This window comes from Pisolithus orientalis, assembly GCF_024613125.1.
Source record: "Pisolithus orientalis strain OTSU chromosome Unknown F5J12scaffold_33, whole genome shotgun sequence".
NCBI lineage: Eukaryota > Fungi > Basidiomycota > Agaricomycetes > Boletales > Pisolithaceae > Pisolithus > Pisolithus orientalis.
This window is the reverse complement of record NW_026260814.1, coordinates 377,443-395,439: the sequence shown is the minus strand read 5'-3', so window position 1 is coordinate 395,439 and position 17,997 is coordinate 377,443. Positions and strand designations below refer to the sequence as shown.

Sequence of the window (17,997 nt, the reverse complement as noted above, 5' to 3'; positions counted from 1 at the left end):
CAAGTACCACTTTGGACTTCCTGCCGCAATATCCCCCCGCCACCTGCAGCATGCCGGAAAATGATAACATGGATGTACTTACTGTATTTCATTCGTGGAAGCATTCGATCATACTAGCCTGAGGATCGACCACCAAACGTTCACCGAAACTTTCCCGAATTGGGGGTGAAACCGCACTCCACTCCGGCCCTTATGCTCCAAAAACTTCTCTTCTCATGTCGCATCGAGTCGGCTGGTCTCATCGGCTTCGGAATGGCATCGTGGATTCGTATGTCTGAAGTGGATTTGAGCTGGTATGCTGCAGCTGCCCACAGCGTGTTTGCACCATGTCTGGTCGTCGAAGTACGGCGATAACAGCAATACTTTTGAGGGTGAATGAAAAGGCTGAATATTTGAGTGGGAGCATCAACGTCCAAGTTTGAGGTCGTATTATTGTAATCCTTGAAAAGCGCGAGAGATATCATCAGCGCATCCTGGAGTGCCCGGAGGGCGGGTGTATGTGCATACATAGCACAAGGTTGCAGCGTAAGAGTATCCCACGCGCACCACAGTAGTCGTTGCACAGCGATGCTTGGTATTCATTCTCAACATTGCTGATTCGCCATTCTTACCTACTGGAAAATCGACAATCTCTGCTCTCCCAAGTGCTTCAGGTATCCCTATTATTGATGCCGACGTCCTCGCTCGTAAGGTCGTTGCTCCTGGCACCCGTGCACTCTCCAAGATAGTAGCGTATTTCGGACCTGATGTCATCCTTCCTGACGGTTTGCTCCACCGCAAGAAGCTCGATTCCATTGTCTTCAACAATGAGGCTAAACGGAAACAGTTGAACTCCGTCGTGCACCATGCTGTAACGCGCGCGATCCTGTGGGATATACTTGGGTACTAGATGCGAGGAGAACGTATGTGGGTCGTCGACGTTCCGCTTCTCATTGAGGGCGGTCTCTGGAGATGGATGGGCTGTATGGTCGCGGTGTATTGGTGGGTACCTCATACATTTTCCTTATGCCTCTTCACACATAGTGCACGCTGTATCCAGCTTCGCAGAGATTCAGATCCATCGTCTCACCGACCGCGAGAAATGCACTCGTGCCGAATCCGAAGCCCGACTCGGTTCTCAACTACCGATAACGTCCAAAATCGCCTATGCAGACATCGTCATTGATAATTCTGGATCGTATTCCGGGCTGGAGGACCAGGTTCGACTATGCTTGAACTGGTTGGAGCGCATGGTTGGTCGAACGTGGGTTGTTAGTCGGCTCTTCCCTCCTTTTGGGCTGTTGTCTGTTGCCTGGACACTCCTGGTACGTATAGTGTTGCACACTAAGCAGACGGGCGAGATAGGGGCCGAGGAACGGTAGATGAGAAGTGGACTGTCGTGGCTTTATGCTACTTACCAACAACGAGCCTAGTGTTTGTCAACATCAGCTTCCTGGAAGGCGGTTCCGGATTTTCCCCTCGTGTACCGATAATGAAGGGTAAGACCTGCGGTTGTTGGCGTGTCAGAGACTTGAAAAGTTTTCGTGCCGCAATTTAGACCTCCCCGTCCTGGTTTCCGAACAACCCACTCTTGGGTACCTTCCCAGAGTGTAGGCAGCAATGCCAGTGCTGAGTGGTCGCATTTGATCCCACGACTGTTGTGTGAAGTCGGAAGTAAAGGCATGTACCTGTCCGCCCTCACATGCACGAAGATCTGTCTAAATACTGTTACCAGATATCTATCCAACAATCTTCACTTTACCAGCCAATGGATATCTGTCCTCAAGTTATCCACGATGTGGGAATGTACAAGCCTCCGTGCAGCAGCCATATCTTGGTTGGATGGTAGCAGTGCGACTCTTGGCGATGTTGAGAAGGTTGCGCTCGCCATGCAATATGACATCAAGGGCTGGCTACTTCCTTCTCTTCTCGCACTGGCTCAAAGACACAATCCGATTAGTGTAGAGGAAGGTAGGCGTTTGGGTATTGAAACGGCACTGAAGTTGGCATCGGTGCGGGAGGGGCTTCGGCTGGAGAGACTGTATGCACTTCAACCATTTCGACCGTATAACGGTGGCGGGGAGGGTTCTAAACTTGTTGTCGGTGACAGGGACCCCACAGCTGCACGACTGGACTTCGCACCCATGATACAGAAGGTTTTCGAACTACAAGTGTAGGACTTCAGTGCATGTCATATAATAGATTTGAATGATAAACGAGGTGATTACGGGTCATCTGTGAGAGCCTCATTCCAGTGGTAGGTATTCCCTAACCATGCGCGCAAGTACGGACTGTATGACAAAATCGAAATGCTATTTGTTTGGTTCATTTTATGCTCGAAGATCGTGTAAGGCACAATACACGGAATTGTAATTGTTTCAGAGGGGCCACTTGTACAGGGAGTAGGTGGTTCATGCACGACAACTATGACAAAATTTGAGCACTTGGGCACCCCCTACCTAGGACACGACTACCATGAAAGGAACTGTACAACCCGTATCCTGCTCCTGCCCCTGGTATCTAAGGAAATAGATCTGATACACTCTCGAAGGTGACACTCTCGGGAACCTTTTCGAAAATACCGTGCTATAAGCACAAAAATCAAAACATTCCGTAAACAGCGCACGAAAGAGGACAGTGATACGCACATTGCGGTTAGTCCTTGCGTTGGGACTGTTTCCCCCACTTATCCTTACAGTATTGTTTAAACTCGTTGAGGGGTGCAATGGTCGGCTTCCAAGAAGTTCCAAATGCTTGCTTGAGCGTATCGAGGGTGAGCATGTATTGCGGCCTCGTAAGCGTTGTGGGGGCATAAAGGATGCTCTCGTGGAACACCATGCCTGGCTTGATCGCACCACCTTGCAAGCGTGTCTGAGGTTGAATGAATCGCTTCAAGTCGCCAACCAACTCCACATATCCATTGCCAGGTTAGGCCGCTCCCCATGGATCAGGCTGAGGCCGCACGATCTTCTAAACAAATGAGGTATCGATGTTGATGAAGGACTTGATTTCTCCCTAATCACAAGCCGTCCTACGTCAGGTGACTCCACAAAATCCTTGAGAATCATACGCACTACCATCCAGAACAATGCAAAGTCAGAGAGGTCGTGCTTCTCGTAACCTCCACCAACATCACAATGGGAACCGGGAAACCACACCTGCAGGACCCCCCGTATGTCAGATATTCGAAAAGAAGGAACGTTGACAAAGGCTGACGTCCCTGCTTGATGACTTGGTTGTCGCGCCAGCCGCCCTTCGGCATCTCCCAAAGGGTGGGCGAGAAACAGTCTCGATTTTCCTGCAGAGACAGCGCATGCAGTGTAATATCGATGCTGGCCGGAAGACTGGGATCTGTTATGCCGAGGGTATCTCTGATGGGAGTAAGGGGAAATTTATAGACAGCATCAACGGTGTCCCATACGCCCACGCATCTTCGAGGAAGCGAAATTGTATCAGCAACAACAGAGAGCAAGGTCTATGGCTGATTGAATGAAATTACTCACTTGATCCTGGTCTGACACGTGCCAGAAGATCTACTAAAGCTATTAAAAATTAAACCAGATAGCTTTCGAGCTACTTAGGCACCCCTAGTTAGGTTTGATAATTGTCAGCAGCGGTAACGACGAACATGACTTGCCTGGAAAATCTAGATGGCAAGGACTTGTGTGACGAAAGCGACTTCGTTTACAGCGGTTTGCGAAAATAATGTCAGTAGCAAAATATTTGTGAGCGCGTGGTGAGCTCTGCCCAATAAGGAAATGTACCAAGCTGGCATGCAAACACTAATATTGAGACTAATCACCGTGTCACCCTGACTCACCATGCCCCACCTCCGTATAAGCAGTGATCTCAAGGAGTGTGCCCTTCGTCTTTGGAACATTGGGTGGAACCTCAAGGACATCTCCTTTGCTCTTAGTATCTCTTCGTGTAGCTGTTATCACTGATGGCAAGTTCTGGAGGAGCATGGCTCTGTCGATTGCTCACATTCACTGCTGGGGGGTCATGCCCAAACAGTGACCAGAGCTCTCTTGACTTCTATCGAAACTCTTGTTTTCAAGGACCCTGATCTGTACCTCAATGAGCTATGCACCTGGTTGGCCATACAGCACAACATATCTTTCTGCACTGTGTTGCACTCTCAATGATACTGGTCTTTCTCACAAGGTATTGCAAAAGATCACACTTGAACAAGATGAAGTTTGCCATGCAGAGTTTCAGGACTACCTGCATACAAATTTCCCTCACTGCTGTTTGGCCATTGCCAGTAGTATGTAGACAAATGAAGGCGACAAAAGGTCACAACACACTCACAAATATTTTGCTATTGACATTATTTTTGCAAACTGCTGTAAGTCACATGGGGGTAGTCCATTCTTGTTGGAGTATTTCTTACAGTTGCTCAGGAAGAACTGGCTGAAGGTCTCTGTTCGAGGTAGACTGGGGAGCATACATCAGTATCTACAGTTTATATACATCCAGAGTGCAGTGGGAGACAAACAAGTAGCTAAAAGAGGGAGACATAAAGAAAGAGAAAGAAATGGAAAGCAGTAACTAAATTCTGAGGTGTTATCAGTTGTTTATGATCATGAACTGTTGCATTAAAGCCAGTTTGGAAACTGGTGTACAACCCATTGCCAACACATGTGTCAGTTAACATGCCCAGGATGCTCCATGAACTACAAGGCAGAGTTTCAACCTTCCTTCCAACTATACAATGATGATCACTTGTCAATATGATGACCTCAAACCCATTATTGCTCATATCGCTTCTGCTATGCTTTGCATTGTACATGTTGCTGGACTCCTTGTTCTTTTAGAATCAGATCAGGAGCCAGAAATAATGAGTAGTTACAAGTGGACTGATTCAGAGACTCACACTCTCCTCAACTACCTCATTGAACACCAGTCAGAACAAGGTGATACAGGCAACTTCAAATCCAGTGTATTTTCTAGTGCCACTGCTGTGATCACTCCACCTAACTCGCCCCCCACAAGAACTGCTCAGCAGATTCAAAATAAATGGCAATGGGTAAGTGCATCCTCCTCACACTGATAGCCTTGACTGATATCATTATTAGTTGAAAGGGATCTATAATTCCATCGAAGGCTTCATTCAATGCTCTGGGTCTGGCTCATGGGATGAACATTTTGGTGCCAATATCATCACACCAGCTGAAGAGAATGTATGGAATAGCTACATTGCAACCAATGTACATTGTCCCCTATTGTCATGGTTGTGTGTTCATCCTAGGTCCTCACTCACTCTGCACCCCTTTCTGCTGGTCATTCACTCACTAATGCACCAACTCTGCCCAACTTCTGTTGGTTGCGAGCCATTCTCCACTCCAGCTGCTGTCAGAGTTGCACTGCTCCCCTACCAGACTGAGCAGACCATTCTCTGAGGAGTCATGTGACTACCTTCAGACTCCTCCCTGACAGGTCACAGTCAGGTACTCTGCAGCATGTGCACTGCATGGTCCAGTGCCTGGACTGTTTCCTTTTCTGGATGTTCTATGTTACCTGTTCATATGCCCTCCATCTACCCTTCATTCATTGTCTAGGAAGTTTTACTTGAAAATTGCTGGGTCCCTGTATGTCAGTTCTGGTTCTGGTTACTGTACCTCTGTGGTAGTATAAAAGCATGTATCATACTCTGTTGTTCCTCAGTACAAATATCGATGTAGTTCCCACTCCCTCTGCCTCTGTCTTCCATCTATCAGAGTTACCTCTGACTGTCCATCTGTACTCCCCCTCTGAAATATGAGGGCTGAGATTGTGCAAGGGGGTAGTGCATGAGCTAAACCCAATGCCCTCACTTTGCTCTGCCCTTACCTCAGCAGATTTTGTTCCTGCCAACACTCCACCAGTTGGAGTTCTACTCTTTCTGTCAGACTTGCTCCTGAGCCTCTCCCTGGACCTCAACAAGTGTCAGAGTTGGTTGGAGTAGGCCTGGACTTGACAGTATATTCATACTCACACTTGTATGATCTCGTTTTCTGTCTTCCAAAAAACTTACACCATTATGAGAACTTGAGCTCAGTCCCAAAGAGAGGTCACTGAGAACCTTGCTGTTGCACTAGCTAATCCATGTCGACTCCCTTCCATCATCGAACAGTTCCAGTCATTCTCCGCTTGATGCTGTTCTCACACTGAAGGTGAACGCACTTTGCAGGCTGGTCACTCTGACCTCCATCCAACCACTTTCCATACTCTGTCTCCTTGAGACCGAGATGATGGACCTGACCCTGATGACCCTGATGGTGATCCTGATGGCAGGGGCAGCGGTGATGGGGATATCCCTGAAGACCTGGCTGAGCCACTGGAGGATCCCCTCGTGGCTCTTGCTAGAGCTGTCCATGCACTCGCGCAGTCTAGTTCATGCACTGGGGACTCTGCTCCAAAAACCAAAGTCCACAAGCCTGGCACTTTCAATGGCTCTGACCCTGAGAAACTCTGCAAGTTCCTTGTACAATGCAAGCTGAACTTCCAGGACTGCCCCTGCACATTCCACTCTGACAGAGTGAAGGTTACCTTCACTCAGTCTTATCTTAAGGGTATAGCCCTGGCTTGGTTCAAGCCAGACCTACTAAACCCCAACAATTATGACCACCTGCTCTGGATGGATGACTATCATGAGTTCTTACAAGAGCTCACAACTAATTTCAGTCCGCATGATGCCATAGCGGATGCTGTCCAACAACTCAAGAACCTTACTATGAAGGATGGCTCTTGAATTACCAAGTATGTCGTGGAGTTCAATTGCTGGGCTTCACAGGTCAAGGACTATGGTGTTGGTGCACTCCACCACTGCTTTTATAGCAGACTTCCAGACTGCATCAAGGATGAAATTGCTCACATAGGAAAACCTTCTACCCTTGCACAACTCCGTGAACTCGCTCAGACTGTCAATGTGCGCTACTGGGAGCATAAAGCAGAGATCTCATGCACCACCAAGTCTGCCACTGACAGGTCACAGCCTTCCAGCTCCAACAACAAGTCTAAATTGTTGTCCTCTGCCTCTGCTCTGAGGTCTGATGCCAAGGGCAAGGGCAGGCAAAAGGATCTGCCCAAGTCCAATATAGCCCATCTTCTGGGCAAGGATGGCAAACTCACCTCTGCTGAACACCAGCATAGGATGAAGAACAACCTCTGCCTCTTCTGTGGAGAGGCAGGCCACTCTGCTAAGGACTGTCCCAGGTCTACCTCTTGCGTGGCCAAAGCCCATGCAGCTATGGCTGGGACTCCGCCTCCTCTGCCTGTGGAGAAGGCAGAGCCAAAAAATTAGTCCACTCCTCCAGGGAGCTTGCACAGCCTGGAGGAAGTGTTGACCCCAACTGTGCACAACTGGACATCCGACTCAATGCATCTGCTCTCTCTAGTCCTGGTTCCTTGCTTCTGTCTGTAACTCTTCTTGGTTATTCTGTTGATGCTGTTTCTGCATTGATTGACTCTGGCTCTTCTCATTGTTTTGTAGACCCATCCATAATCAAAAAATATGCTGTTCCTGTTTCCTCTGTTTCCCCACCAGTTCTGCTCTGCTTGTTTGATGGTAGTACAAATGCTGTCATTTCCCAAGAGGTAGATCTATCCCTCTGCTTTCCTTCTGGCAATGTCAACTCTGTTTCATTTTATGTTACTCTGTTGGATTCTTCTTGTTCGCTGGTATTAGGACACAACTGGCCCACCCACTTCAATCTGTTGATTGACTGGGTACTGGGCAGTATATCATTTAAACCATCATTACAGGGAATGCTGACACGCCAGGTGCCTTTGTCACCTTCTGCTGCGACCTTCACTCCAGATCTGACACCCCCCACTGTGAGTCAAAGTGTGGTTCAGTGGTGAAAACCAACCAAAACCAACACAAAAGACAAAAAGAGCAAGTGGTGGTGTGCCTATGCAGTACCTAGATGGTAGAACCTGTTCTTTGGGAGGGTTTTTGTGAGCTACAACACTCAAAGATGAGTGCTGAGGGTTGGGGGTGCTTCTGATGAAGAAGAAGCAGGAATGTGAGAGAATGCGATAGGGTAGACTGCTGTCAGCCTACAGATGGATGGATGATGACTTAATTTGATGTCCTAAGCTGCACCAAGCTCAGGGAGGGCTTGGAGCAAAGTATATTGATGATAGACAAGGATAAGCAAAGTAGATGATAGTTAGACCCTTAATAAAGTCTCAACTATTGAAGCTGCTGAATGAATTACTGAGTGATGATAAAATGTGAGCAAGAGGGGCTCTCTGAAATCTCTTTTTTTTTTTTTGCTATCTAAGTACAGTGATTTATATACAGTACAGGGGTGTTGCCCTTGGAAAACAAGGTGCAAACACTTGGTAAGTGATTAGTAACTGATGAGTAAGGAATGTAAGTGATGGGTAATCATCTTGGAAAGCATTGGTAAGCATTGGTAAGGATTAGCAAGCCAAAAAGCAAAGAATCAGTAAGCAAAGTCAAAAGATTGGTAAGTATTAACAATAGGTGAGTCAAAGACAGTCAGAATGTCAAAGTATGAGTCAAGTAATGTCAGGAACTGGGAAAGCGCACTGGAATCACATTAGGGGGAGGCTGTGCATGTCACATCTCAAAGAGATTGCTTCTAGGCCAAGGTGGGATGACAGGAGGCAGTGCCGATCTGATGCCGATATAGTACATCCAAAAGTGGACAGGGTGAGTCAGATGTCAACAGGGGTCAAGCTTTGGGGGTCTGTGGGGTGACAGGAGCATAGGGGATCACAACCTTCCCCCCCAAACCATCCTCTCAGTGAAGCAAATAAAAACTTCATGAACAAGGCTCTGTTGGAAGAGAGGATGAAGGGGGGGTGTCCTCTGCTGTATCTTGCAACAGGGAGGCAAGATGTGCATCATACTCATTGTGGATGTGATCAGGGAGAGTGGAGAACAGTAGATTATACTGTAGCTGTTGCAATCTTGGAAGAATGATGGACAAGACTGGTATGAAGACATTGCAGGGAGCAGGGAGGAAGGATCCATATGCTTCTTGGACTGGAGAGACTGAAACAACCACATAAGACCTTTCCAAGCAAATGACAGACCTGAGGTGACCAAAGAATGTCCTCCTAGAGGTCATACTGACAAAAAGAACATGCTATCCAAGCTGGATGGGCTGAGAGGGCACAGATGAGGGTGGGATGTACCAGGATGCTTCAGGATGGAAGCTGGTAGGAACCCCTGGTAGATATATGTAGCCATGGTCCCTAGCAAAGGGGACAAGCAAAATGATTGATGTAGAGGTGGCCATATCGAAGAATTTAGTGAAATGAGTGTCTTTTGGAGGGAGTGCTGTAGAAATGTGTGGAGTGCACAAATCCTTTCCAATTTTGGAAGGTATAATACCGCATGGCTGAGCACTACAAGCAAGTGTGAGAACAGTCTTGGTACCTGCAGAAATGGTGGAGATATGTCAAAAACTGGAATGCTGTATGCAGGCACCTAAGAATTTTAGCCAGCACTTAACTTGCTCCCTTTCTTTTTCTCTGGCACTGATGACTTGTTCTTGTGCAAGGGATGACTGCCAACATTTCTGGCTGTCCTTCTTCACATGAGGGCTATGGTCTTCATCTCCATTCACCAGCTGTATCCATGTCCACCTCACCAAACACCTTTGGTGTGTGACAATGGATTGCTTGCATCAGCCCCTATTCTGAACAGAATGTTGCTGGAAGAGTCATGAGAGCCTGCCTTTCCACAGGATCCAACAGTGGACAGGGGACTTCTATGAGGAATCTGCCCTCCACATGGTGAGAGATCAGTTGGTTTCCCAGAATTACATTCACATCAAGACCCACAGACTGGTGTTCAGTTGCACCTAGGACACGGTAGAGCACCCTGTCCCCATGTGATCACACAAGCCCAGCAAGCAGCAGGTAAACCTCTGCCCATGGATGATCAAGAATGGGAAGATGTGGAAGATATTGAAGAACACCCAAAGCACCTCCATCCTCCAGTGGGGTCAAGATATCTCACCATTGTGGATGTCACAGGTGTTCATTTCATTGTAGTGAATTGTTGTGAATGCAAGACTGCAGAAACCCAATAGATACAGTTACTCAGAGCCAAACTATTTCCCTCAATGTTCGAGAAGCCAAGCATCACATTCACATTTGTGGTTCTGGATGACTTCCTGAGGGACAACCTGGAATGTAGAATGTCCAGCATGAACTATTACAGCAAGTTGCATCAGATCACATCCAGTGTGTTTCCACACCTCATTCCAGCAAGATTTGGTATTGTGGTTCCAAGTGTTGGCATGTCTGAAGGGTCAATCAGGATAGATACCATGAGTGTCTATGGCTTGTGCAGAAATGGCAATACCTCAAGCTACTTAAATGGAATGGATTCCATAGGACAACCAGGTCAGCAGAGAAAGGTGGACTGGCATTATTTTGTGCAGCATGCCCCCAGCCTGGAATAAATGTTGATACTAATGAGGATTTGGACCAGTAAGTGGCTCCAATAATGCAATCCTCATGCTGACCTTCTCCAGCTGGTGGTTCACCTGCACAGTAGTAATGGATGGAAACTTTAAAGCAGAACACATGCATGAGTGGAAATCCAAAGATCAGGTGTGGTTGATGGACAGACTAGGTTATATGGTGACCAATCCACACTACATGGACTATTTGAAGGCCACTCCACAAATTGCAGAGGTATGAATTCATTCAACCCATGCAAAACATGATCTGAGCTCTGGCACAGAAATCCACCTCCAACAACCACAGAGCTATCAGTCAGGCAAATGCAGCCTGGGGAAAGCTTCATGTGACCAGAATTGGGGCAACTGCATGTGCACAACATGGATACTTTTATCCACATTGTGTTGTCGACTTCCAAAAAGGAGAAAGGTATGAGGTTGAATCATTGATTTTGACACCCACTGATGGTGCTGCAGACAGTTGAACATGGACTACTCTTTGGCAAATGTGTTGGGATACAATATGGAAGGGATCAAACAAGTGGTTTGCTTCTATGACAGTAACTGCTCCTACATGACAAATCTGTGGAAGCATGTGGGTTGAAGTGAGATGATTGATATCCCATCATCACTTCAGATTATCCATGGAATTGGCATATGGCATGTGCATTGGCACAAGAAGGAATGTTATGCATGGTATGCCCCACTGTTCATCAAGGGGGCTGGATGGGTAGACAGAGAAATCATTGAAATGTTGTGGTCTGTCCTTAATGTGGCATCTGCATCCACACACAGGATGCCCTCACCACATTGCCAAGAACTGCTGGATTTCCAGATGAATGATTCCAACTTCATGAAGATGATTTGGATTGGTTAGTCTGAGAATCCACTTGCAGTGCACTCTCTGACATCCAAGATTAAGCAGATAGCCTATTGTGGAAGCTCAAAGCAGCTCAAGCAGCAGTGCCATTGGCAAGGCAGGCATACATAAAGCTAGATGAAGCCTTGACTGCAGAACAGTGAAACAGCTGGCAAACACAAGAGATTTGTGCACTGCATGATTGTGTTGACAACCCATCTGTCATGGACATCTTTGAAGTTCAATTAAGGGCAGGTATGGCATCCACCTTTTTGGATACATGCAAAATACCGACATATCATGAGAAGCACCAACAGTGCATGCCATTGAACCAGCATTATTGGAGGAACCAAGACCCAGCAGAAGCCTACATGGAGCAGCTAGTTGGCTAGTGCACGGTTTATGCATGGAAAAGGCCATAACTTCACTTCACATGGACAGAAAGGACATCAGGGAATGGGCATCAGAATTGACAAAATTAGCTATGGCATGCTGTGCTGATTGCATTGCATCTGAACAATTGGGTTTTATTGCGCATGCTGCGATTTACTTGAAGCTGCACCTTGAAGTGGGCTCCAACACTTCCACCAGCAAATCTGTACAGCAGACTGCATTTCTTGACCCAAATTCAGAGCAGGATTATGCTTTGGATGATGGTTGGCTGGACAATGTGGGGGATGAGTTGCCCACTTCAGATGGAACCCTGGCAGGACTGCAGGACAAATTACCACTTCCATCCACTCATGGCATTGATGCATGTTGAGCTCAAGGGCTTCAAAATCTTGCCAATATGGAGCTGAAGCTTCACACAAGTCAAGCTAATGATGCACTACATGGCCTCTGTCTTACATTGGCAGACAAGGTAGCTGTCTTTCAGGGGGTGGTGCACACAGCTAAGAGCTATTCTACAAAAACTCAGGCCTGGGATATGATCTGCACTATCAACATCTCAGTAAAAAAACAGGCCACAATTCATAATCAATGCAGAGATGCCATGGTTGTACTTGGCATGGGTGCAGATATCTTAGGACATTATCAAGAGCTTCATAAAGAAGACCTGGCTGTGCAGACAGTGGCCTTCTCCCAAAATGCACAGAAGCACTGTGGAACCCATCTTCCATGGTTTTGGTCAATCAACATCCCACAGGACACAGAATCAAAGAGTTGGATGTCTGAATGTATGTTGACCTTACTGTTCAACAGTGCTTTAAGGTTGATGAACTTTCTTCAATTAGTTTATCACATTCATTGGCTGTGAGCAAAATCCATCAAAGATCATTGGGAAGAAGAGGAAGAGCTTGTAATATCAGAATTTCAATGGGCTATAAGTTTCTTCAGATTTCAAGCAAAAGAATGGCATAAGATACAGATGGGAAGCAGCACTATTGGAGCTCCTGGGGTGCAGTGTTATGCAGTGAGGCAGAGGATGATGTATTCATGGTTGGCTGAGCATGCCAAATGCAAATGGCAGGCCATGAATGCAACTGATATTCAGTTTGTTCTGGAGAAAGATTTGTAGTTAAATGTTAGCTTAATGTGAACCTGCAGTTTCTGTTCCCTGCCCTTGCATTCCACCCTGTAGCTGATGGGCAGGTCAGTGGGTACTTCACAGGAGACATCCAGTGGCAAGCTAGCCCATTCATTCACCTTTCACATGTTTTATTTCCATTGTGGATATGTCTGGTATGACATGAGTATGTATATCATTTGTCTTGAAAGGCTCATGCATCTGTGGGCTGAGATGAATGACAACAAACCATTGTTGGGAAACAGAATATTTATTGCTCACTACAGAGGGTGAATTGGTCACTAGTGACTGGCTGAATGCCCTTGGTTGTATTTCCATCTGCAGAGAAATATTTATCTGCTCATTTGCCAAGCTTCCACCTATCAAAATACATTGGCTCCTGCAATAGCAAAATGCAACATTTTCCCTGAATTGAACCTTGCAAATCTCACAATCTGCTTGTTTGCACATGTCCCACCTGTGGGCATACCTTGGATCCTATGTTAGCACAATGAGAATATTGCTTTGCATTTGCATCTGATGACTGATTGCTCTCAGCCTTGCATCTTGCACAGCCCACTCATTTTGAAGGGTTCCTTTATCAGGATCCATTGAATGCCATGTTGACAGGTCAAGACAGTCCATATCAACCTTGCATATTGTGCAGGCCACTCATTTGGAAGGGTTCCATCTATTGGGATCCATGGAATGCTGTTTTCACAGGCTGACATCTTTCTTTGCATCATTATCCCATTATTAGCTGTTATCTTGTTTTGTAACTCTCAAGTGAATGCTGTAAACAGCATAGCCCACTCATTTACCAGGTGTCCATCTATTGGGATTCATCAGTGGCCATATTAGCAGACTCAGATGTGTTGGCCAAATCAGACTATTAATTGCATTTGTGTTGAATGGCAGGTTGCTATTGCATATCGCTGTCACACACCAAAGGTGTTTGGTGAGGTGGACATGGATACAGCTGGTGAATGGAGATGAAGACCATAGCCCTCATGCGAAGAAGGACAGCCAGAAATGTTGGCAGTCATCCCTTGCACAAGAACAAGTCATCAGTGCCAGAGAAAAAGAAAGGGAGCAAGTTAAGTGCTGGCTAAAATTCTTAGGTGCCTGCATACAGCATTCCAGTTTTTGACATATCTCCACCATTTCTGCAGGTACCAAGACTGTTCTCACACTTGCTTGTAGTGCTCAGCCATGCGGTATTATACCTTCCAAAATTGGAAAGGATTTGTGCACTCCACACATTTCTACAGCACTCCCTCCAAAAGACACTCATTTCACTAAATTCTTCGATATGGCCACCTCTACATCAATCATTTTGCTTGTCCCCTTTGCTAGGGACCATGGCTACATATATCTACCAGGGGTTCCTACCAGCTTCCATCCTGAAGCATCCTGGTACATCCCACCCTCATCTGTGCCCTCTCAGCCCATCCAGCTTGGATAGCATGTTCTTTTTGTCAGTATGACCTCTAGGAGGACATTCTTTGGTCACCTCAGGTCTGTCATTTGCTTGGAAAGGTCTTATGTGGTTGTTTCAGTCTCTCCAGTCCAAGAAGCATATGGATCCTTCCTCCCTGCTCCCTGCAATGTCTTCATACCAGTCTTGTCCATCATTCTTCCAAGATTGCAACAGCTACAGTATAATCTACTGTTCTCCACTCTCCCTGATCACATCCACAATGAGTATGATGCACATCTTGCCTCCCTGTTGCAAGATACAGCAGAGGACACCCCCCCTTCATCCTCTCTTCCAACAGAGCCTTGTTCATGAAGTTTTTATTTGCTTCACTGAGAGGATGGTTTGGGGGGGAAGGTTGTGATCCCCTATGCTCCTGTCACCCCACAGACCCCCAAAGCTTGACCCCTGTTGACATCTGACTCACCCTGTCCACTTTTGGATGTACTATATCGGCATCAGATCGGCACTGCCTCCTGTCATCCCACCTTGGCCTAGAAGCAATCTCTTTGAGATGTGACATGCACAGCCTCCCCCTAATGTGATTCCAGTGCGCTTTCCCAGTTCCTGACATTACTTGACTCATACTTTGACATTCTGACTGTCTTTGACTCACCTATTGTTAATACTTACCAATCTTTTGACTTTGCTTACTGATTCTTTGCTTTTTGGCTTGCTAATCCTTACCAATGCTTACCAATGCTTTCCAAGATGATTACCCATCACTTACATTCCTTACTCATCAGTTACTAATCACTTACCAAGTGTTTGCACCTTGTTTTCCAAGGGCAACACCCCTGTACTGTATATAAATCACTGTACTTAGATAGCAAAAAAAAAAAAAGAGATTTCAGAGAGCCCCTCTTGCTCACATTTTATCATCACTCAGTAATTCATTCAGCAGCTTCAATAGTTGAGACTTTATTAAGGGTCTAACTATCATCTACTTTGCTTATCCTTGTCTATCATCAATATACTTTGCTCCAAGCCCTCCCTGAGCTTGGTGCAGCTTAGGACATCAAATTAAGTCATCATCCATCCATCTGTAGGCTGACAGCAGTCTACCCTATCGCATTCTCTCACATTCCTGCTTCTTCTTCATCAGAAGCACCCCCAACCCTCAGCACTCATCTTTGAGTGTTGTAGCTCACAAAAACCCTCCCAAAGAACAGGTTCTACCATCTAGGTACTGCATAGGCACACCACCACTTGCTCTTTTTGTCTTTTGTGTTGGTTTTGGTTGGTTTTCACCACTGAACCACACTTTGACTCACACCATACATCTGTATACCCCATTGTTGCCACACCAGGTGCAGTTCCTTGGCTCTAAGGAGGCTTCCAGCTCCAGGAGTATCTTCAAGAACTCCCCCTTCTGTGGAACCCATTCACAGATGTAATTGTTCTGCATCTGACACACCATGTGAGGTCCACTTTTGGGTTGGTGAACTGCTGCATACCTTTTTCTGTGGTAACATCAGTTGCTGGACTGGTGGGCTCATGCTTTCATGTCTGTTGAAGGCTGAATCTGCCCATGCATCAAAGTACTTGTGGGAGTGAGACCTTAAATGCTTGGATGGTGAGGATTGGGGAGAGTGGACAGGGGTTGTTGGATCTGGCTGTTTGATTGTGACTTCTACCAATTGTGATCTATATCTACCTCCAGTTCTCCAAGTCTTAACTTCCAGCTGCTTCACCTGATGGCCCAGGGTAGGACCAATTATTCTCATACCCTTTTGAGTGCTTCCCTTGGCCATCTGGAGGTTGCTGATTTCACAGTATGAGGTCAGTTGTTAGAAATGCTACCACTAGTGCAAGTCACTTTATCATTTAGCTCTATTGATGTTGGTACCTTAAAACATGTCAGGGCATAAATACAAATGCAACTACACTGGCCTTGCACAATGCATGGTGCTGCTTTCTTATTACTGCTCAATCCCTGCCTGCACATTCCCTTCTGCTGCAACATTACCTGGGTGCTTTGCCTGGATTATGATGGTGAATTTGGATGCTATATTAGCTGATGAAGGTGAAATGAGATGTTTGGTATCAATATAAGTATGGATATGATTGGGCAAGCCAACTGACAGCCTGGATGCAAACCAGGAGCTAATCCACCTTTGGGTGGGATCCTGTCAAAGAGATCAGCCTGATTGGATATTTCAGTCACTTCACAGAGGTCCAAACAAATTCCTTGGCATGACCACACTAGTACTGAAATGCATTGAGACCAAACAAGGGCATGAAAAAACTTAGTAGCCAACCATCTATTATACACCATTATACATCATACCACATCATACTCCATGGAGTCCCAGTATGAATCAGATGCCTGGGATCAGATGGAAAGAGATGATGCTGATGGTGAGTGAGACATAGAACCATCAGATGTGGGGGAAAGGGAGGAAGAAACATTTGAAGTGGAAGAGTTGGAGATCCTTGGGTGCTGATGCCAGGAATTGAGGTGAGCAGGGAAGAAGAAGAAGCCTGCAGTTCTGCTATCCATATGGGAGGAGATGCAGTGATTGGACAGGAACAAGGAGTTGAGAGGGAGCAAAGTCCAGACCAAGTGCACGGTATGCTCTAAAAGTTCTGATTTGGATGCTCACAATTCAAAGCACCCTTGTAGTTAATACAAGATTGGTTGAAAAAGCCCCTCCATTCAAAGAAGCCCTACATTACCCTTAGATCCAGTTACAAATACTCTGTGTGGGCAGTGGGCTGCAAATTGTACCAAGAGCAAATACAGGAGAAGCTTGCAAAAATGAAAGTAGAAGAAGGCAATGCCCATGGAAGCAAGCAGATCCAACAGTATCAGAATGCATTAATGGCTTTTATTCAGGATGACCTGATGGAGGAACAATTGGCTGCAGCTGAAGATATAGCAGAAAGGTGGAATGGGTGGGAAGTCCCCACACCAAAGACAAAGCAAGGTGCAATTGTATGAGGTCAACTTCCCAGTCTTCAATTTATCCTGGTTCCCAGGAATGCAGCCAAGTATGGGCACAAGTATGTCTGAAACTTTGTGATGGAGATGTGGAGGTATTGTGGAATGTGCATAGTGTGTATGGCTGGGTGGAAAAATGAGGAGGGAACTATACAGGCATGTGCATGAGTCCACCATATTCTCCTCTAGGCCTAGGTAAGACTCATGCAATGACAGTATGGACTTCAATAATGATATCATGGATGGAATCCCCTTCAATGATGTCTGCACACTGGAAGGATGCTGGCAAGAGTACCTTGGGGAAACATTTGAGGAACCAGGAACACTGCCTGAGCATGATGGAAAGTCAAGTCCCAAACATGCTTGGAAAAAGACAGCAGCCAAAGCAATGAGGACCAGCAAGGTTGACTCCATGAAAATGGTGAAAAATGCCAATGGAGAGATTTGGATAGGAGAAATCATGGGCCTTAGCCAGGACCAACTACAAAAAATGGCTCACAGATTTGTGACTGCTCACTACCATGAGTAGCCAGAGTATTTAGTGTCCTCAATCTCTGATGAGTGCTATCAGGATTAGCTTGTGGAAATCCCTTGTCAGCAGTGCTGTTCAAGAATTTTGGTCATCATCAAGCAGAAATGATAGCAGCCTGCCATCTTCTTGAAGGATTTACCTTTGACTGTGACCCAAGTCACATGTGGATGACAACAGCTACCCAGCTGCTGTCCTTTTGGCACAACCAACAGGAATCCCATCCAAATGATGTGTTTGGATTTCAGAAATGGATTGATCAATCTGGCGAG

General features: G+C 46.2%; 3 protein-coding genes across 3 annotated transcripts; 2 read left to right on the top strand and 1 right to left on the bottom strand.

Moving 5' to 3' along the window:
* Positions 1 to 326: 326 nt before the first annotated feature.
* F5J12DRAFT_956718 (CoaE-domain-containing protein) lies at positions 327 to 1,659 on the top strand (the record flags this gene model as incomplete). The annotated part of the gene is made up of 4 exons (XM_051749876.1): positions 327 to 371; positions 566 to 850; positions 890 to 981; positions 1,040 to 1,659. 4 exons carry the CDS (start codon positions 327 to 329, stop codon positions 1,359 to 1,361), a joined length of 744 nt encoding a protein of 247 aa, XP_051597042.1. The 3' UTR covers positions 1,362 to 1,659.
* Positions 1,660 to 1,730: 71 nt separating this feature from the next.
* On the top strand, positions 1,731 to 2,209 carry F5J12DRAFT_851199 (uncharacterized protein; the record flags this gene model as incomplete). The annotated part of the gene is made up of 2 exons (XM_051746539.1): positions 1,731 to 2,020; positions 2,090 to 2,209. Coding segments are annotated over 2 exons (357 nt in total), but the record flags the coding sequence as incomplete, so codon positions are not given.
* An 81-nt stretch (positions 2,210 to 2,290) lies between these two features.
* F5J12DRAFT_851196 (uncharacterized protein) lies at positions 2,291 to 3,300 on the bottom strand. Its single transcript, XM_051746538.1, is given in 6 exon segments — positions 2,291 to 2,565; positions 2,628 to 2,670; positions 2,690 to 2,886; positions 2,956 to 2,994; positions 3,054 to 3,137; positions 3,212 to 3,300. The coding sequence occupies 6 exon segments, from the start codon at positions 3,239 to 3,241 to the stop codon at positions 2,500 to 2,502; spliced, it is 459 nt and encodes a 152-aa protein (XP_051597040.1). The 5' UTR covers positions 3,242 to 3,300; the 3' UTR covers positions 2,291 to 2,499.
* Between the last annotated feature and the right edge of the window lie 14,697 nt (positions 3,301 to 17,997).

Bases quoted from the DNA above. Each gene is read 5' to 3' on its own strand.
- F5J12DRAFT_851196 (XM_051746538.1), bottom strand. From the start codon at position 3,241: ATGCCGAAGGGCGGCTGGCGCGACAACCAA. The intron at 2,887-2,955 runs GTTTAGAAGATC...GGATATGTGGAG, and splicing joins TCAACATCGATACCTCATTT to TTGGTTGGCGACTTGAAGCG. The intron at 2,566-2,627 runs GTGCGTATCACT...TTGTGCTTATAG, and splicing joins ACGCAAGGACTAACCGCAAT to CACGGTATTTTCGAAAAGGT.